The sequence below is a fragment of the Aptenodytes forsteri genome, unplaced genomic scaffold, assembly GCF_000699145.1.
Source record: "Aptenodytes forsteri isolate BGI_AS27 unplaced genomic scaffold, ASM69914v1 Scaffold160, whole genome shotgun sequence".
Classification (NCBI taxonomy): domain Eukaryota; kingdom Metazoa; phylum Chordata; class Aves; order Sphenisciformes; family Spheniscidae; genus Aptenodytes; species Aptenodytes forsteri.
Genome location: NW_008794882.1, coordinates 166,212 through 186,043, shown reverse-complemented (window position 1 = coordinate 186,043; position 19,832 = coordinate 166,212). Strand labels below are relative to the sequence as shown.

At 44.3% G+C, this 19,832-nt stretch overlaps 1 protein-coding gene across 5 annotated transcripts in view; it reads left to right on the top strand.

Annotated features, from left to right (window-relative positions):
- The window catches only part of SCRIB (scribbled planar cell polarity protein), a 98,633-nt gene that overhangs the window by 43,292 nt on the left and 35,509 nt on the right, over window positions 1–19,832 (top strand). For all 5 annotated transcript variants that reach the window (XM_019470860.1, XM_019470859.1, XM_019470857.1 and 2 more), the window contains exons 22-29: window positions 1,973–2,149; window positions 2,593–2,709; window positions 6,613–6,801; window positions 7,499–7,618; window positions 7,870–7,926; window positions 12,366–12,422; window positions 13,156–13,239; window positions 17,555–17,962. In XM_019470860.1, the coding sequence (XP_019326405.1) occupies window positions 1,973–2,149; window positions 2,593–2,709; window positions 6,613–6,801; window positions 7,499–7,618; window positions 7,870–7,926; window positions 12,366–12,422; window positions 13,156–13,239; window positions 17,555–17,962 (1,209 nt within the window). The remainder of the gene's footprint in view (window positions 1–1,972; window positions 2,150–2,592; window positions 2,710–6,612; window positions 6,802–7,498; window positions 7,619–7,869; window positions 7,927–12,365; window positions 12,423–13,155; window positions 13,240–17,554; window positions 17,963–19,832) is intronic.

Below are 19,832 nucleotides of genomic sequence, written 5' to 3'. Positions count from 1 at the left end.
GAGGTCAGGCTGACAGGCCTGTAGTTCCCCGGATCCTCCTTCCGGCCCTTCAGGAGGCTAGCAACAAGCCTCCTGAAACAGCAAGTCTGTTTGACAGATGTGTGCCTCTGTCCTTTGCAGAAGGTTTCACCTGAAGCTCCCTATTGGTGCTGACACGTGGTTCATTCTGGGATGGCTCCAGTGCCTCCTTTTGTGTAGTTTGTTTCTCCTCATCTGCTACAACACACTATATCTATTTTTTAGATGCGTGTCAGTAGAGAGAAGGACTCTTCCCTCTGTTGCCAGCAATCTCGAGCTCCCAGCCTTCTCCAGCTTGGGAACCTCTGCTGTTTGTTTAAGCATAGCCCCTAGCTGACCCTTCTTCCATACAACATGGGATTTGGAGTCTTCTCTCTGCAGGGTTTCTGCAAAGAGCCTGTTGCGCTCCTGTTCATTTTGACTGACACTATGCAGTATGCTCATCTCATCCTGTAGCTTCTTCACCTGCCAGCTTGGCACCTTGATCAGAGCAAACCTTCCACTGGTGTGGAAGGGGAGAGGTCCCAGGCACTCCCTGTAGCCCAAGACCCTGAAAGCTGTATCCTTCCTCTAAAGCACCAAGGATACTCCAGCTGGTACTGGGGACCTTACCCTGTGGCATATCACCATCATCCTTGCACAGTCCTCGGCGCAGTTTCTGGGTCCCCTTCTGCTCTGCCTTTTTGGGAGCAGAGAACTGAACAGTCATGGAGATGTGAGTGTTTCTTGGTCTCAGTACCCTTTCTGATGATGCCCAAAATTTTGTTGGCTTTTCTTTTGTCTCTTCCTGCATGTGGAGCCCATGATTTCAGAAAACATGCGACAATGGCTCTAGGAACTTTCCTGTTTTACAGTTTCCGAGTTCAGTATTCTGTGTGCATGGTTTAAGGTGTTTTTGCATAGACTCATTGTCTGTGCTGAAGCTCATGCCATGTCTTTTTGTCCAGTTTTCTTGACCCCTTTTGAAGTTCCCCACCACCAGAGTGGTTTTCAGCTGCTCAAAACAGCACAGTATCATCTGCAGACCTGGAGATTTCACTGTTCGCTACTTTTTTCAGGTCACAGATGGACATGCTGAATAACACCAGTTCCACACCAATCTCTCGGGCATCCCACCAGTGAATCTTTTGTGTCCTGAGCAGCAGCTGTCCAGCCCTGACCTTTGTTTCCTCTCCTTTAACCAGCTTTCAGACCATTAAGATGGCCTTTCCTCCCATCCAGTGGACACAGACTCTCTAATAGCCTTTAGGTTCAGACCTTGTCAAGAGCCATTTGGAAATCCAGAAGTTATGTCTACCAGATTGTTTCCTTCATGTGTTCGTTCTTTCTCTCACAGTGCTTCAGCAGGTCAATGAGGCAGGATTTGCTTTTACCAAAGCCAAATGAACTCTTTTTCCAACAAACCCTCCTTATCTACATGCTCACAGATCTTAATCTTTCTTTTTTGATTCCGTTGTTTTACCAGGAATAGAAGTTAGGTTTCTTGGTTAGTAACTCTGTAGCTCTCAAGATCCCCTCTAGAGCACTTCTTGAGGACTGAAGTTGTACTGACACTGTCAGTCCTGGTACAGTGGCCATTTGTAATGGTAGATGATGTACTTCCGACAACAGCCCTGCAGTTTAACATTTGAGTTCCTTCAGAGTTCTTGTGAGAAATCTGTCTTCTGGTTACAGTCACAGACAAAATAATGGAAAAGCTGAAACAGGATTGGTTCAGATGAAAATGATAATATGAGAATATAAGAACATATTGAATGACACTTCAAAGCAAATCTTACTTCATTCTTTGCCAGTGTTCACAGATATGTTACCCCTTGGGGAGCTTTGGTTGCAGAGGGAGAAGTCAAAACAGGCCTCAGAGAACGTTGGAGGATGGCCTAGGGACACAATCAGTCTCTCTACAAGGGGAGATGGAATTTCCTTCTCTAGTTGTAATATTAATGATTCTCTGTAGGTCATTCCCCGTGGACTGGCATCTCGCAGTGGGCTCCGTGTAGGGGACAGGATCCTGGAGGTAAATACTATTGACCTGCGCCATGCTACCCACCAGGAAGCAGTGAATGCCCTGCTCTCCAACACCCAGGAGCTGACTATGTTAGTAAGGCGAGATCCGCCACCACCTGGTATGCAGGTAGGTACTGAGTAAGAGAACTGGGGGGAATCGCACTCTTCTTTATAGAACGATCACTTTTGAAGGCAACTTCTTACCTAGCTGGAAGTCTGGGACTAGGATACAACCAAACTTCTGGTTGAAATTTCCTTCTCTTGTGGCAGAATCCAGTCTCTTCTAAGTATATATCCAGTTGAGGACTGTGGAGGGTCTCTTGCCGTGTCCGTGGTGATACTGTGATCAGAGAATGATCAGATTTCATGAAGGCAAGACCTGAACAGGAGACAGAAATACAGAAAAGGGCAGAGCCTCATCAAAAGGAATAAACTGTGCCAAATGAGTGAAAGGTCTAATTCAGGTTCTTTTCAGGGTATTTAGAATATGGCCAGCTACTAGGAGTGTTTCCTCAACAATTCCAGTCTGAACTTGACCCAGAAACAAGGAGACCTTTTCTGTGTTTACAGGAAATATGCATTGAAAAGGCTCCAGGAGAAAAGCTGGGCATCAGCATCCGGGGTGGAGCAAAAGGTCATGCTGGAAATCCATTTGATCCCACTGATGAAGGCATCTTCATTTCTAAGGTACCAGACCACTAACTCTGCAACTTGGTTGCATGCAAGGACTGCTAGGGAAAAGGGTGATCCCTGTGGAATTCATTCATGTCGTGGTTTAACCTCAGTTGGCAACTGAGCACCACGCAGCTGCTCACTCACTCCCCCACCTCCCCGGTGGGATGGGGGAGAGAATTGGAAGAGTAAAAGTGAGAAAACTCATGGGCTGAGATAAGAACAGTTTAATAGTTGAAATAAAATAAAGTAAAATAGTAATAGTAGTAGTAGTAATAATAATAATAGAATATCTCACCACCTGCCAACCAATGCCCAGCCAGTCCCTGAGCAGCGGCCCCCCCGGCCAGCTTTCCCCCAGTTTATGTACTGAGCATGACGTCACATGGTATGGAATGTCCCTTTGGCCAGTTTGGCTGTGCCCCCTCCCAGCTTCTTGTGCACCTCCAGCCTTCTCAGTTGGTGGAGCATGGGAAGCTGTAAAGTCCTTGGCTAGCCTAAGCACTACTTAGCAACAACTAAAACATTGGTGTGTTATCACATTATTCTCATACTAAATCCAAAACACAGCACTATACCAGCTACTAGGAAGGAAAATAACTCTATCCCTGCCAAAACCAGGACAGTCTGATATGCTGTCTCCACTTTTCACTGGGTACATCAATTCTCCTGGAGTATTGTCCATCCACTGAAGGAGGTGCATCTGTTTCCTTTCATATTTACTCCTCTACAACAGCTACAAAATTTCTTCTTTCATTTCCTATGTTTGCTTTTATTTTGTCTTGCATTTCTTCTCTTGCTTTTTTTTCTGTAACATGAACCCATACATATTTCCTTTTCCCCTCCTTTTGTATTGCTTCCCCCAAGTGCTTGTGGCCTTCCTGCCCACTCAAACATGCATGCTCTTTCCTCCTTTCATCGAAAGCATTATGAATTGCTCACCTTTCCTCTTGTGCCACGCACCGTGTGTGTAATTTTGTTGCCTTTCCTTTGTAAATGACTGCTTGTGTGCGTATTTATTTGTCACGTCACTTTTCCCCAAGAAGTAACGCATATTTTCTTTTCAACAATATACTGTGTGTAAGCTTATGCTCCTCCCAACCCTTACCAAAAAGTATTGCCTCTTCTTTCTTGTTAGCAACAGGGCATAGTGATAAGTGGTGTAATTTTTGGTCTTGCTGCTGAGCAGAGGGGGACTCTGGATGTTCACGTATCTGTCACTGGTTCCCTCTTTAGGTGGTATGCTAGGGTAGAAACTCTGCTCTAGCTCTAGAGTTCTTAATAGTCCTTGCTGGATGGTGGACATTCCATAATTGCCAGTTAATCCTTTCTAATAATTGGCTACTTTCAAAGAAAGGGAATACTCAGCATTTGTTATTTCTTGGATATAACTTCTTTATCTGAGTTTTAAAGTTAAAAGAGTAAATTCACTCTATCAAAGTAATAGTTGCACATTCAACTGCAATATTTGTAATAGCAGTAAAAGAAAACCTAAGATGATGATAAAAATAATTGTAACCTACAATTATTTTTAATGATTAGGTTAGTTTTTATCTCCTTCAGTGTTACAGCATTTAGGGGTTTGGAAGGCTTACAGTTTAGCCCTGTTGCAGGGTTAGTTTACCCCCCCCCCCCCCCCCCCCCCTTTTTTTAAATAGTACTTGTTTTAGCCTGTGGAGAACCAAAGCACTGAACTTTTCTGCTCTCCCTTCAACTGTTACTTCAGCTTGATCTCTCTTATTTGTCGTAACCAGAGTGTTTTTCCTGCTTCTCTTATTTTGTCTGTATATTTCCAGTAACTGAGAGACAAAGTAGTGCCTTTTTTTCTTCCTCCTCTTCAGATGTCTGATTACTACCTTCTTTCTCCTTCGTTTTTCTTAATTTGCATTTCCATTGAGTCCCTTAACTGTAATTTTTATTAAAAGTTGTAATCTGGTTCTTCCTTTTTAAAACCTTCTTGATGAAGTGTTACAAGTTGAATACCATGAGAAGTATAAATTATATCTACAGTTTGAAATTCATGATCTGTCTCAATGGGGATAGCTCAGTGTCCCTCAGTGACAATAATACAGACGACAGTTGGCATTAAGGACATTTTTCTACATTAACTTCACCTCCTCCCGTTATTTCTGGGTGTTCTACTGTCACACTTATGCACTTGCTCTCCCTGGAAAAGAAATTGTGAGTACTTGGTCTTTTTCCATTCAGCTGCATGTGACCATTTTTGTGCATGCACACGCACTCACACACACTTAAATATTTTCCTTTACAGCCCTGAAGAAATCATGTGTAGGCATGCATGACTGCTTTCCTTTCCCCCAAACCTAAAAAAAAAAAAAAAAAAAAAATGCATGCAGCATTTTTTCTCCTCATTTTACAGGTACTTTATTAAACATATCTGTTGTTTTTTCTCCAAAACAGCTCTCATTAAATCCAGTAAACACCCATGCCTTTGGTTTATTTTGGGATTTTTTTGCCTCTCTGATCCCAGTAATATTTGGTGTGCAGTAGTCCTTTCTTTCCTTCCTCTGATGCTACCTGTGCCTCCATCCTACCTTGACAACCAGTCATGCATGTCCTTGCATTTCCCCCACCCAGCAACCAACTTTGTGTGCCCTTGTGCTCTCCTTATTCTCTTGTCATAGATCTACAGGCTTTGCTTGAGATCCCTGACATTGACATACTCTTTCTGTGAAGCCCTTGTGTAGCACTGGTCATAATTCTCTTTGCAAAGCTTAGTCATGTTGGTTCTTTGGCTTTGAGACTGGGCCTTTGAATTGAAGCCGTTCGTTTGTCTCTGGTGTTCCCAGTGAGGTCTGTCTGTAGACCAAATGTTCCAAGGTCTTCATTTGATCTAGCTTGACTGTGTGTACATCCCATTTTGATCCAGGCTTTTTGTTTTCCCATTAGAAAAAGTAATGCCCATTTGGTGATTCTGTTCGTCTCCCTAAGGCACTTTAAGTTGTATCCTGTATTTCTGTCTAGTTCCTGATAGTAGCTTCTCCTATCGCCATTGTTCAATTTTTTCTCGTTTCCTCAGCTTGCGTATTTCTCTTGAGCCTCGTGTTTGCATGTGTTTGGGTTTTGGGGTTTTTTTTGCTTTCACTGTGTACCCACAGCAAGTCCTGCAGTCTCTTTTCCCTGTTCCGAAGGGGAAAAAAATGAATAAAACTCCTTGCCTTTACTGCCTTTGTTCTGGTGGCAAAGCATGCACTTTCATTCTCTCCTCAAACATACGTGGATGCTTGCACTCTTTAAGACAAACTCTGGCTTTCGTGTGCCTTATCAATATGCTGCATGTAGTTGCTTCCCCTGGTGACAGCTTGTGTACATGAAGCGAGTATGAGTTCTTGTGACTTGCTGAGGAAAGAAAATAGGAGTTACACGTTATTTTTCTGAAAGAGAGGATGGAAAATGACAGACATGCATAATCTGTTATACCTGTCTCTACCATGAAGACAGTGAAAAGTCCTTATGCCTCATTTATCTTTAACCACAAAAATTATCCCTATGCTTGCATTTTCTGTCTCTCTCCCAACAAAAAATTATTACACTTTCCTTTCTGTGAAGATAAATCATAGATGCGAGAGCTTTCTTTCTCACCTGCTTCATTGACAAACCAAAAGCAGTTTCTTTCCTTGGGACAACACATTTCAAATACAGATTCTTTTTATCTCCCTAAGAAATTTCTTCCACACCTGTTTCCTCTACCAAACTGTACACGTTCTTCCTTTTCTACCCTCTCCGTAAGTATATATACATACTTCCAGATGCTTTCCCTGACATGTAGCCACAGCCTTTTCTCCCTGTTTCCTTTGTATGCTGTCCTCTCTCATTCCTTCTTCCTGATGGTCCTCATGCTCTCTAATCTTCTCTTACCTTCTTAGGTGATATCTTGATTCCCCCCATTTGTTATAGGTGAGCTCCTCTGGGGCTGCGGCCCGGGATGGCCGTCTGAAGGTGGGAATGCGGATCCTGGAGGTGAATCATCAGAGTTTGCTGGGAATGACGCATACAGAAGCAGTACAGATACTCCGAAGTGTGGGTGATGCACTGCTTGTGCTAGTGTGTGATGGCTTTGATCCCAAGGCTGCAGCTGCCATTGAGGTGAGAACTGAAGTGCAGGGTGCCCTCATAGTGACTAGTACCACAAGGATCCCACCTCTTTCTTCACAGAAGATTGCTGGATTTTTCCAGCCTTTTGCTGTAGACTATTTTTTTTTTTTTTTTTTTTTGAGGTCCCAGATTTCAAAGTCTGGCCTCCTGCTATATGAACTGGAGGTGGTTGTCAGTTCATAAAAGCAATAGTCTCTAAAGACTGTCTCTCTTCTGTTGATTACAGAAGTGTTTCACAATATCACTGCAGTGGTTAGAAATGTAGTTTTCAAGCTAATTTTCTCCAGGCTATTTATGCCTATTTTTTTCTTGGCTGATGTTATAGTCTGTCTGTTTATTGGCGTTTGCCTTTCCCCACAAGAAAACACTTACCCATAGCAATCCTGTGCCTTCTCAGCTTTTTTTTTTTCAGGGCTTAGCAAGTAAGCTTTTTTATTCTCCACTAGAATATATACCCAATCCCTGGTCACCTTATCCCCTTTCTGTACCTGTTTCAATTTAAATTCATCTTTCTTAGACCTCAAGTTCCTTGAGTAGTTGACAGCTGAAATAAGGTTTCAAGTTGTGAAAGAGTTCTGACTTGCCTAGGATCATCTTGGTACTCTGTATGTGGGAGCCCAGGATACGGAATTTTTTGTATGGCACAGTGTGGGCTTCCACCATGTTTTATTGCCTTTTTGCTTTGTAGATGTCCCCAGGAATTATTGCAAACCCTTTTGCTGCTGGTATTGGGCGCAAGAATAGCCTGGAAAGTATCTCTTCTATTGATCGGGATTTAAGCCCTGAAGAACTGGAGATCCTACAAAAGGTGGGTATTCTGGCTGCAACTGGGAGAATGTTATGGAGGGGAAAAAGTTTCTGAAAATCTCTAGTGTCTCCCTTGGTGTATGGAATCTGCAGCATAATGGGTAGTGGACTTCCCTTTTATGGGATCAGCAGGTCCCAGCACTTCCATCACAAATGCGCTAGGATGGGACTCTGAAATCTTCATGAGGTTACAGGTGCTCCGAGTGGGGAGAGAGCACTGGGTGAAGTGGCTCTAACTTTGGTCTCTCCTAGGAGATGGAAATGGTGAGAGAAGCAACTCAATGGGAGAGAGAAGAAATGGAGAAAGTGGTGAGAGATTTTTCATGTAGCAGAATCTGTTCTTGACAGTGGTTCTGCCAAGCCTGTGAGCCCTAAGGAAAATGCTACAGATTATCTCTACCCAATTGTTAATGCTATGGGGGGGCTTTGGGCCTTCTCTCTTCGTAGTGTACCGCTCAGTTACTCTAGCTGCTTTTTGGCTTTGCCATACCTTCCTATGTACCTCTTTGGTGGTACTCCTCTGTTATTTACACAGTTCATCTTTGTTACCTACTGGTACTTTCTGGCCAAGCTGCAACTTTGAGAAAAATGGCCTATTAGCATGGAAATCCCACATTTAATCAGTTCTTTCGATACAGTACTCCATGAGCTGACAAGAGCTTTTATGAGCAAAGATGAGAATGCACAGCTCAAAGTTGCCCTGAATTGAAGAAGTGGCACTGTTAATCAATCACAAGTTTGTGCTCCTTAGTTTGCATGATCGTTTTTCTGATTTGTTATGAGAATTTTGTATTTCTGCCCACTATTTCAGCCTTTCACAGAAGTAGATTAGCAGAGTCAAGCTGCTCGAGGACTTGGGTTTTCTAGTTATATCCCTCTTAAAACTGATTTATTCAGTCAGATTCTTTTGGAAGATGAGGGAAAATTGAATTTTTCAGTATTGTCAATTTGGAATCTGCTCTTCTGGCAGATAAGTATGTGCACTTATGCAGGTGTTTCTTCAGGTTTCCAATTTAGATATACCTAATATTTCTCTAGGTTCTTTCTGTAGTTGTAGTAACTCAGCTTTTTTTTACATTTGCTACCCCACAAGAGTGTAGTTATGTTGGCAATTCTGGATGGAGGTGATCTTTATAATTTAGTTAACACTTGAGATTTTACTTGTTTTGGAAAAAACGGTCAAGGTTTTGAATAGACAATGGCACAGACTGTAAGAGGACAGAGCAATGAACAAGAAAATGGCCGTATGACCTTTCAGGCATTAATCATTAAATATACATATATATTTCATATTTATATAATCCTACTCTGCCTTCTGTCAGTGACTGCAGTGGGCTTTTATGAAAGACTGGGGTAGAGAGACAAAAGAGGTTCAGTGTGTTTCAGACTCCTTTTGGAAACTTTGCTTTATATTTGCTGGCCTACAGCTTAGATTGATGTCAGCATGTGCAGGAATAAGACAAGGGATTTCTGTCCTAAGTATCTGCAAGGTGTTCTGACGGTGTTTGAGATCTATACTTAGATGGGAATTCTTCCAGTGGAATGACCTTATAGAATAATCTTCAACCTGATCTATGAAGATGTCACTGGGGTAGAGAGACAAAAGAGGTTCAGTGTGTTTCAGACTCCTTTTGGAAACTTTGCTTTATATTTGCTGGCCTACAGCTTAGATTGATGTCAGCATGTGCAGGAATAAGACAAGGGATTTCTGTCCTAAGTATCTGCAAGGTGTTCTGACGGTGTTTGAGATCTATACTTAGATGGGAATTCTTCCAGTGGAATGACCTTATAGAATAATCTTCAACCTGATCTAGTTGAAGATGTCCCTACTCATTGCAGGGAGGATGGACTAGATGACCTTTAAAGGTCCCTTCCAACCCAAACTATTCTATGAATAATTTGGGTAGGAAGGGACCTCTGCAGGTCACTTGGTTCAGCTCAGAGCAGAGCCAATTTAGATCAGATTTAGGTTTTTCCTATAAAATGTCTTGTTCCTTGCCTAGGAAGGAACTGAGTGTGGTTTGTTGTGGTTTCAGAAAACCTGATTTTGTAGTGTTACTGTTACAGCAAAGGGTATTCCTACCAGTTTTATGTTGGTAGCATATGGATCTGAATACTCTCTCAGAGACTTCAGGTGCTATGAGTCATTATCAGCATTTCTAACACCTCTGGATAAACCAAGAGCAAGTCTGGCCCCAAAACCATGCTGCTGTGCCTGAGCAGGTTGCATTAGTTCAGTCTTAGGTAGATAAAGGCTTTTCCAAAATTTATGCTGAGATTACTTAAAAATACTCCAGAGACTTTGTAAAAAAACCAGAAAAACCTTTATGATTGGTGATGTAGCCTTGGCCATATCTCATTTTAAAAAGTGCTGATGGTATTATGATAGCTTTTTATGGAAAACTTGAACTTGAAATTTTATTAAAATGGTTAATTTAAAAGAAAAAAACTTAGCAATAACTAGTCGCTCAGCCATCAGCAATATTTCAAAACAATTGTGGGCATCTTAAAGCAAATACCATTATTCCTTCTGGAGGCTGAACAATACACAGTAATTGTGGTCCATCTTTCTTGGATGTTTTACTTTTGACAGATTTTTAAAGCAATATTCTGAGGTTGCAGTGACGTGTATTTAAGGACTTCTAAGGTCTATATTCCCATATACTGCCTTTTCTCTCACTATAGTGTGGCTTAGTATAATTACAATGTTGTCTGTCCCAACCTCTGAAGAGCTGAGAAGTATGCCTGTAGCCTGGTGATCAGCAGAGACCAAGACTCCCCTCCAGAACTGCCTGTGTCTTTAAAAGATTTCATATGTTTTGGTGCCACTTCCATTAGGGTACTAGGAGGAGGTAGCAATGGATGCTACAGACTCCTCTGACGTCTCGGGATCCATGGCCTGAGACCCAAGAGCAAAGACATGTTTTTCTGCTATTGCCTTTTAGCGTGACCTTGAAACTGGGGTTCTGTCTCTAATACCGGTTTCAATGATTAAATTTATGCCAGTGATGGAGCCAGCACTGTATGGTAGCCATTGTAATGCCGTAGGAAGTTCCCACCTCAGTGCCAGATCCTCAGTAGTACTATTCATGTCACCATTTTTGGACCTTTCCTCTAATACTTCAGTGTTTCATGTTCAGTTTTGCACAAGAGTGATAGAGATCAAATGTGTCTCCTTACAGTAAGGTTGTGAACTGAAGAAATGGGAAGAATTTTGGCTTTGCTATACTCACCGTTAGTCCTGTAGAGGTTTTCAAATACCACTGTTGCACTTGCTGCATACATATCTCAAGTTCAGTTCTTTGATAATTCAGTTTCTAATAGCAATATTAGTAACTCCAAATCTCCATGGACTGATTCATGGTGCATTTCTCTATCCCAACTCTGTAGCTGTAGTTATTTTTCTAGTCTTAATCCAGAGCTTCCCCAGGCTCCCCAGATGTTGTCAGAGATGAACTTTGAACATTCCACAGCTCCGTCTGGGCTGGCTGGCAACTCTTGTCTCTCTTCAGCTTAAGACCTCAAAGAAGGATCACATACAAGATTACTGTCAGCTTCAACACTCACCTTACAGATAACACTTGTCCAAAATAAGCGTAACCAGATTCAGAATAGACTCTGGCTTAAATATCCCTAAATATCCCTTTGGGTCCTGTGATCCTCCAGAGCGTTAGTGTCTTCTCGTGTTGCTCATTATTGTCTGGAGATCGGGAGTGTGATAGGGGACACTGATTATTTGCTAGTGGTAATGCATAGAAGCTTTTGAAGAGAAAGGCCTAGGTGCTTATCAGAATTTTCAGTTAGCTCCCTCTGTATTTCTCAGATGCCTTCCACCTCCCATCCTTCCAGCCTTGGGACTTCTGGACCATCTGGTTGCTGCTGTTTGGGAGGAGCAGTCAGGAGGGTTGCAATACGCAATAGAACGGAAGAATGATGCTGCTTTTGTCCACAGCCCTCACTCTGCAGCATAGATGCTGGGCAAAAAGTCACAAAAGTATAAATGCACAGAAATCATTCTTTAAGACAAGTAACCCATTATTACCTTCCTCTTGCAGCTTGGAAGCAAGCCCGTAGCTGGGGCTTGTGAGATTAGTCACTGGTCACTGTTACAATATTCCTGTGCTGCACTGAATGACTGAGAGCTGACCAGCTGATTTTAAGCCCTGCCTTATGCTTATACAATTTCTGTCTCTATATATAGCCTTTTGGCTGTGATGCTATTAACAAGCATGTGATTTTTTTAGGTCTTTTTCCTTAGTGACAACTAGGCCTGTGCTCTGTAGATTTGTTTTTCCATTCCCTTCCAGCCTCTCCAGTCCGTGCTCTGTCAAGATGTCTCTTCTAGCAATAAGCAATCTTCTCTTTTCCCTTGGTGATGGCATAGCTTGTGCTTGGGGGGGTGGGGCGCTTTAGCTCCCTTCACTTTTCCCCAGGATTGACTCTGCTGAGGATCTTGGAGATATCTGTTCTCTTCCCTTCATCTGGTGACACCCTGGCTTGTGTTGTATGGGGTGTCTGTTCCTGTCCATTTTACTGGCGATAACTGAGCTCATGCAGAATTCCAGCTCCTCTTTCCCCGGGTCCAACGTATGTGCTGGGTTTCTGCTCGCCCTCTCCTGGCACCAGTGCTGTTCGTGCTCCTCTGTCCCCCCTCTGGAGTTACTGCCCAGCATGGTGCTGACTTCTTTTCCTCTCTCTTTGCCTGTGCTGCTTGGATGCTGCTCTGACTCTGTCCTGTCTCATGGAAGGAGTGGATGCGTAGGGAGCGGGAGGCAGCCACACAGCAACTTGAGGAGGAGGCAGAGGTGAGGAGCACGGTGGGAGGATTGGAGAGTCGCAGAAAAGGGCCGCAAGTGGACTTGAAGGCCGGAGAAATCTCTAAAAGTGCTCATTCCCTCTAACTTCTGTTCTCCGCTCCCCCCTGCAAAAAGACTTGACTTTTGGGTATAAGAGAAGATATCAGAAATTAAGAAATCTGTAATGTGATTGAGGAAGGAATGGTGAAAAACAATGGCTAGAATTAGAAAGGCAGACAAATACAAATGGGAAGCGAAATCAAATGAAATGATACAATGAGTGTGAGTTAAGGTTAAGAAAAGATACTGCAGAGGAATTGTAGATTTGCACTATCACGTCTCCAAATCCAGACTGGAAGCCTTTCTGGATGCTATTTGGAGAAAACTGGTATGTATGTCACGTTCTCCTCTCCCCCTATAAGGGAGTGGACATGTGCATGTTGGGGGCAGGAGGAACGGTGGGGGTCTGTGCACCAGTGGGTGACCAAGGGCCCAGAGCGACATGTTCTCTGCAGTATTTCTCAAGCCCGGCCTCTGTCATGGGTCCCCATGATTGTATTTGGAACAATTCCAGGTTCATTTCCAGGTAGTGGGAAATTTCTGCAGAGTTTGGAGATAAGGCCTTGGTTATTACTAGGGGTGGTTTCCTTTTAATTGCTCTTTCTAGTTGATTTAGTTGACTTCTGGCCTGATCTCTTCCTGGTGTTTGTGTTTTTTTGCTCCCCTCCTTGCCTCTCTCCAGAATATCACCAGTGAACCTTTGAGACTGGACTATCGGACCCTGGCTGCTTTGCCCAGCAGTGGCTTACAGAGAGTCAATCGCACTGTAAGTGAGGGGCTGTTGAGATGTGGGGTCCCTGCGTGGGGGAAGCCGTGGTCGTTCTGTTACCTGCCCTCTCATTGTGCCCTGGTGTGAGAGATGACAGTACTCTCTGTAGAGGAAAACTGGGAAGCAGAACTGTGGTAGACTTTGACACTGAAACAGGAGGTAGCAACAAAAGAAAGATTAGAATAAGAAAATGAGGAGAGCAGAGAGCCAGGTCACTTTCCATTTTGGAAAGGGAAGTGGCCTGTGTAATTGCTGAGACGCAAAAGGAAGTGTCTCAAACAAGGCAGAAGGAACAGCCCAGCAGGAGAGGATACATGTGAATGGGAGAGTGCAGGGGATTTATCATGGAAGGAAGCAACTACTGAAAGCTACAGAGGAGGGAGGGGAAGATTCTTCCTGACACAGAAGACGATAATGTTGGGTGCACAGCTTAGCTGTAAATTCATTATGAGATGGTGTTTAGAAAGGAGGAGGGATGCAGGGTGCTGATACCAAAAGTATTAAAAGAAAGGCAAGATCCATCTAGGACTGCAGAAGGCAAAGTGGCAGTGACTGCATATCATGACTTAGCCCTGATACAGCCTTTGGATACTCCTGCCCCTGTGACCTGCATTTCAGTCCCCATATGTAGTGGCAGAGAATATCCAGATTTCACAAACTTCATAGATTACGAAGTCATCTGTCTCGCCTGTGTTGTTTAAAATCTCACCTCACCTCTGCATCTTTGCTTCCTTTTGTCATGTTTTATCTTCCCTGCATCACACCTATTCCACTGGGTATCTGCCTGCTCCTTCACATACATCCTCAGTCTTCACCTCCATTCCTTTCCTCCTATTGCAGCAAGACCACCCTTTGCTGTCATCATCAGATTCTGCATTCCCATTCCATTGTTTCAGGATCATATCTTTTACCTTTACTGTCTCCATCTCATTCCATCCAGACAGGTCTCCTCTCCTATTCGTCTATCCTCTCGTTGACTTCAGGCCCTCTTGCTTTTCTGCTTTCACACTGATTAGAGCCCTGTTTTGTCTCCAGCTTTGTCTCATTTTGTTCCTTCCCATACTCCCCAGCTTTTGGGTCTTCTCTCCTGGCTGTTCACACAGAAAAGTATTATCAGGAAAAGGTTTAACGTATTTTTAGCATCTCTTAGTGTAACTTAGTAGCTGGAAACAAGGGGAGAGCCAGCCCCATGCAAGCATCTGCCTCTTTGCTGGACAGCCCTAGTGTCATCCAAAGCAGAGCAGCATTTGGGAACTTGTGCCTTAGCAGTTCATGTCAGCCCAGGAACGCCTGGCACTGGAATGTGGGGCCGAACACACTGGAATGCCGGGTTGTATGGGCGGCATCTATAAATGTCCCATTTCAGGGGAAGGGCCGATTGGTGCCCATGTTTATCTTTTTCCAGCTGTCATTTGCCCAGCCCTGTCTTTGCTCTGATGAAAAAATATGTCTGCCTAGATTGTGACTACAGGGAGATATGGGCTTCAAGGACAGCAAGGTTCTGGCATTCCTTCAGGAGCTGCACCTAGCCTATTTGACGACTGCCTGGAAGACTCAGACACGGATCAGTCTGGCCAGCAGAAAAGCATGCGGTTCAATTAACAGGTTGTCTATCTCCAGGCAGTATGACTGGATTAAGATGACTAATGCTATTGCCCAGTTCCCATAGTATTTTTCTCTTTCTTCCTGTCTCTAGGCCAACTTTCTCACCACGTACATTCTCCTCTAAACAGCATCTACATATCTTTTGTTGCCATATAGTTCCCTGCAAGGGAGTTGCAGGGCCTGCTGTTCTTCACACTGTTGAACAGGAGGAGGTGCAGACCTCTGTCGTGACTGCTATAGATTGCAGGTGGAATTTGTCATGAGGATTCCCCAAGAATTGCCCCTAAAGAAGGGGGAAGATGGTTGTCTATCTTGGATTAATCTGTATTGCTGTGTGTTGGTCCTTTTGTGAGCAAGATTTAACAAAGGCTTACTGAGATGCAAGCCTGTTTTGTTTGTATACTTTTAAAACCCCAGCTGAAAAATTCCAGTTGAAAGCTGTATGAGAATGCTCATCTCAGTGATGCCCTCCGGCTGTGCCAGCTTCTCAGTAACTTGATGTCTGCAGAGTACCCAGTGCACTACAATGTCTGGATACTGCCATCACAGTAATAAAAGAGCTATTACAGTCTCTGTCTTCTGCATAGTACAGGCTTGAAAACCATACCCATGAATGACTACATCTAGCCACAGCAAAACGTTTAAAATCTCCTTTTGCTTTCTGGACTCTAAGAAATGGAGATGACTTTACATCTCTCAGTAGTGTGTCCCCATGGTTAGTTGATTAACAATCTGTACTTTCTAGTCTGAGTCTATTTCTGTTCAATTTCTAGCCATTGATTCTTTCTCTGTACTTGTTCATTAAATTTAAAATTAGATTTGTTTCAGTGTCTGGGGCAAAGTGATGGATCAGAACTGCAAATGCATTTCTTCTGTATTTGCCTTAGAGGATTCAGGGTAAAACATGATTGTCCTGTCTGCTAGACTGGGGAGTGACAGAGGCAAGGCTGGGAAAAGCACGCTGCATTACCAAAATCTTTGCCTACCCAAAATAGAAATTGTTGCTTGTCTGATAAAAATAGCCCACTGTGAAGTAGAGGGAGCGAGGCATCTTGCACTGGAATACACTGCTCCAGGAGAAGCATTGGAGATTAAAGGGAGGGGTAGATGAAACTCGGTTCCAGTCATGTCCATGGACAAAACAGGGATTGAGGCTCCCCATGGACTATCAGACTTCATGCAGTCTTGGTGAGATGCCCATCTCCACAGTGCCCTAAAAGTGTTGTTTACTTTTTCACTTTGTGCAAAGCAAAGTAGGCTTTGGTGGTGGGATTCACCTGGAACCCAGGTTGGTCAGTGTTTGTGCTCTTCTGCTTGGCAAGGGAAAGCAGCAGTGGTGTCAGAGGGGCCAGGCTGTAGGACCAACAAACCCACTTTGCGGTGGTGGATTGCTGGCAGTGTTTTCATTACAGCATCCCCAATGAACAAATAATGTTCCTGAAAGTACTTTTTGCCTGGCATAACTTTATGTGCACTAGAGCTCTTGCTAGTGTAGTTTATGGCACTCTGGGAAAAGAAGGTTGGAATTTGGGGGGGGTTTGTTTGGGTTTTTTTGGTAGGGTTTTTTTACATTGGAAAGTCACATAGCTACAATAGCAAAATTTCTAAGGGTAGCACAGGCTTCAACTGTCTGCAGAAATATTATATGAGCCAGGGCTCTGCCAACCACTGCTTTAGGTTGGGTTGGGGTTGAGAGGGGTTAGGGGAGGGCCTCAGAAATTCCTGAGCCTCTCAGCTGCCATTGTAGTCACCAGCCCACCCAGCCCTTGAGAGCTATTTTTGTGAATGCTGCCATGACACAGGAGTTGGAGAATGTGTTCTGAGCAGAAGAGGTCTTTCTGCTCCCCAGCAGGCACTTGGATAGAAGGAGATTTGATCATTGCTCTCTGATTATCTCTGCTTCCCTGAAGAAGGCTTTGGCTGGGGTAACAAACTCTCTTTTATAGTATTAAAAGAGGAAAGGTCAGTGTTTCATCTTGGATGGGTACAGCTGAGCCTAGGCAGAACTGGAGCTCTGTTTCAGTCCTGCCTTCAGTAAGGGTGCTCAAAGAGATCTGTACTCTGTTAGCTGTTGTTTAGCTCTCTGTTACTTGTTGGTGTGTATTTTGATGAAGTGGGGCCATAAAAGCATGTTTGCCCATGCAGGTGTGATGGAAATGCACAGGGTAGACAATATGGTGATAACTGTGTAACTGTATGGAAATGCATTGGAGTGAGGTGAGAGCTGTTATTCTGTGTGACAGTGCTGGAACTACTTGAAAGTATGCTGGGGTGAGACAGTTGATGTTTGGCCATGTGATGGTGGAGTTGAATTGAGGATGTGCTGAAGTGAGATGGGAGAGGATGTGTGCTTGTGCAGGTTTTGGCAATCAATTTTGCTAGAGAGCAGCAGTGTTACTGGTGAGCTGCTGAAGTGCAGGCTGGAATGTGTACGAGAGCTGGAAAAGTGGAGGGAGTGTGCTTGTGCCTGTCAACTACTTGGTGTATGTATTGCATGCTGACAGCAAGGTCCTCTCTTGGAAGTAGCATTCGGGATCACAAGATTGGTGGTAGAGTAGAAGAGAGGGAAGGGATGGTCGTGTGGGCATCAGTACTGGAATTCTTCTCTCCCCTGTCCTTCAACATCAGTAGCTGCTCTGTATTTTCTCCCTCCTCTCCTTTACTCTGTTCTCCTTATTTCTTTCTGATCCTTTTGTTTTCCTCTCAGCTTGTTCAGTATAATAAGGCCAGCTCCAGAATGGAGGGTGACTGCACTATGCTGTCTCTGCCAGTGGCACAGGACAGCCGGGATTCATACCCAGAAACAGCTGCAGGCCCGATCATCAGAAGCATGGCTGGCCTTCCTCAGGACCCTGCATCACCTGACAAGTGCACGAGCGGGGCAGAAAAGCCCCAACTAGACAAGCAGGATCTCACGGGTTGCCCCTTGTCCCAGGACCAGATGCCAAAGACACCAGAGCAAGAGTGTATGATCGACTCTCAGCCGATCCTCTTCAGTGAGAACCCCTTTGTGGTGGCTAACCGCAAGGGGAAGGCAGCAGGCAAGGCTTGCCTGGGGGGCCCGCCCCTGGGCTATGGCAGGGGGGGAGTGCTGAAGACCAACCTTTACTCCAAGGCAAGCAGTTCCACGGCATGCTGTGTGTGGCATGCAATCACGCAGTTAAGGCCATCTGCATTCTACTAAACCCCTGCGCATGCACTGGACCCCAGATGCCAGGCAGCACGAAGCCTGTGCGGGGGCTGGTCTCACCTAACACGTGCTTCTCCAGTGTTGTGTGCAGAGGCTGTCAGTTGCTGACAGTCAGTGAATTGTCTTCCAGCCACTAATGTACCCCAGTTATTGCCAAGTGTGCATGCTGCTGAGCCCCTCTTTGAGGGGAGGCAGTGATGTCAGGCGACTTCCCCAATGTCTCTATGGGTGGGCAAGAGTCAGGCTAGGAGCAGCGGTGTTCCCTGTCTGCTGTGGTTGTGAGGAGGGAGTTGGCAGGGCTTGTAGAAGAATGGTGGTGGCGTCACGCTTATGTATCTGGGCTTGAACAAACGCAGCTGTTTTTAGACTTCTGAAAACTAAGAGGCAGTGCAGCTGACATAGTTAATCTACAGCCCAGGAGCATGCTGTTCCTTGAAGTGACACATTTCAGTATATCTAGACTTTCAGATTTCAAAGGAGAACTTTGCTTTCTGCTCTGGGAAATCTGTGTTTAACTTTCTCACTGTTGCACAGGAAACCTGTGGCAGAGCAAGGACTAGACGCAAAGATACTATGTTCCAGATTAGCACCACACCACTCTCACCTTCTTCCTTTCTCAGCCTTTTGGGAGGTCTGAAAAGCAAGAGAAGCAAAACAACTGCAAACAAACAGCCCCCCCACGCAGAAGAAAAAAACAAACAAACAAAACAACACCCAGCTGTAGTTCTCTTAGATGTTTTTAGCCTAGTTCCTTGGTGAGAATTTGTTTTTCACAGATGTGTAGGCAGATAAGCATAGAGCAAGGCATGTAGTTGAATCTCTGTAACCTCTTTGTGACCTGTAAAAGTCAAAGGCTGTGGTTTGGACATTACAGGCATCCAGCTTTAGAGTTCAAAAGATCAAAAAAGCAGTGGTCACAAAGCACTGACCCTTTTTGAAAGTAGACTTTATGCCAGATCAGCTATCATCAGTCTAGAGGTGCATGTCACAGTTAGCTGGAGCTAATCTAATTCCATATTGCTGTCAAGAGGGATCAGTCCCCCCTGTCTGCATGTTCTCCTCCTGAACTGAAGCAGTCATGTGTCAGCTGGGTTAGGCAGCTGAAGTCCCTGAAAAACAGTATTGTAGAACAGCTCCTTCCTTGGGGATTGGTAAGCTGCATGTGCTGGCACACAGGAAGACTTGGATAGCAGTAGCCAGAAGCAGGGTGAGCAAGACCACTCTTTGCAGTGGAGGCATGGAAGTAGATCAGTTGATACTGCCACATTCTCTGACATTACAGTGCTAAGAAGGCTCAGATGATTTCTGTGCTCCAATATAAACTTCAGATCATGTCTCCTGGCTTGGTCAGTAGAAATACTATTGCCCAAGGCTGACTTGAATCGAATTAACATGATTCACTAGTGCATGGGTATGGTATTAATTATTGCAGAACCCTAGATTTGCTTAAACAGTTCTCTAAATCCCAAATGACCTGTTTCCATCTTTAGGTATCTAAAATACTTTTTAAATCGTGCTCCTTAATCCTGTGGACAGACTGCAGGTAATTATTGGGACTCTGCTCTCTTGTGGTAGCTGTTGGGGCTGGCTGTAGGCTGGCTCAGCCTGAGCAAAATAAAATACTTTTTAAATCGTGCTCCTTAATCCTGTGGACAGACTGCAGGTAATTATTGGGACTCTGCTCTCTTGTGGTAGCTGTTGGGGCTGGCTGTAGGCTGGCTCAGCCTGAGCATTGGGCTGATGGGGTCCATCTGTCAGAGAAGGGGAAGAGCATCTTCAGTCATATGCCAAGCTG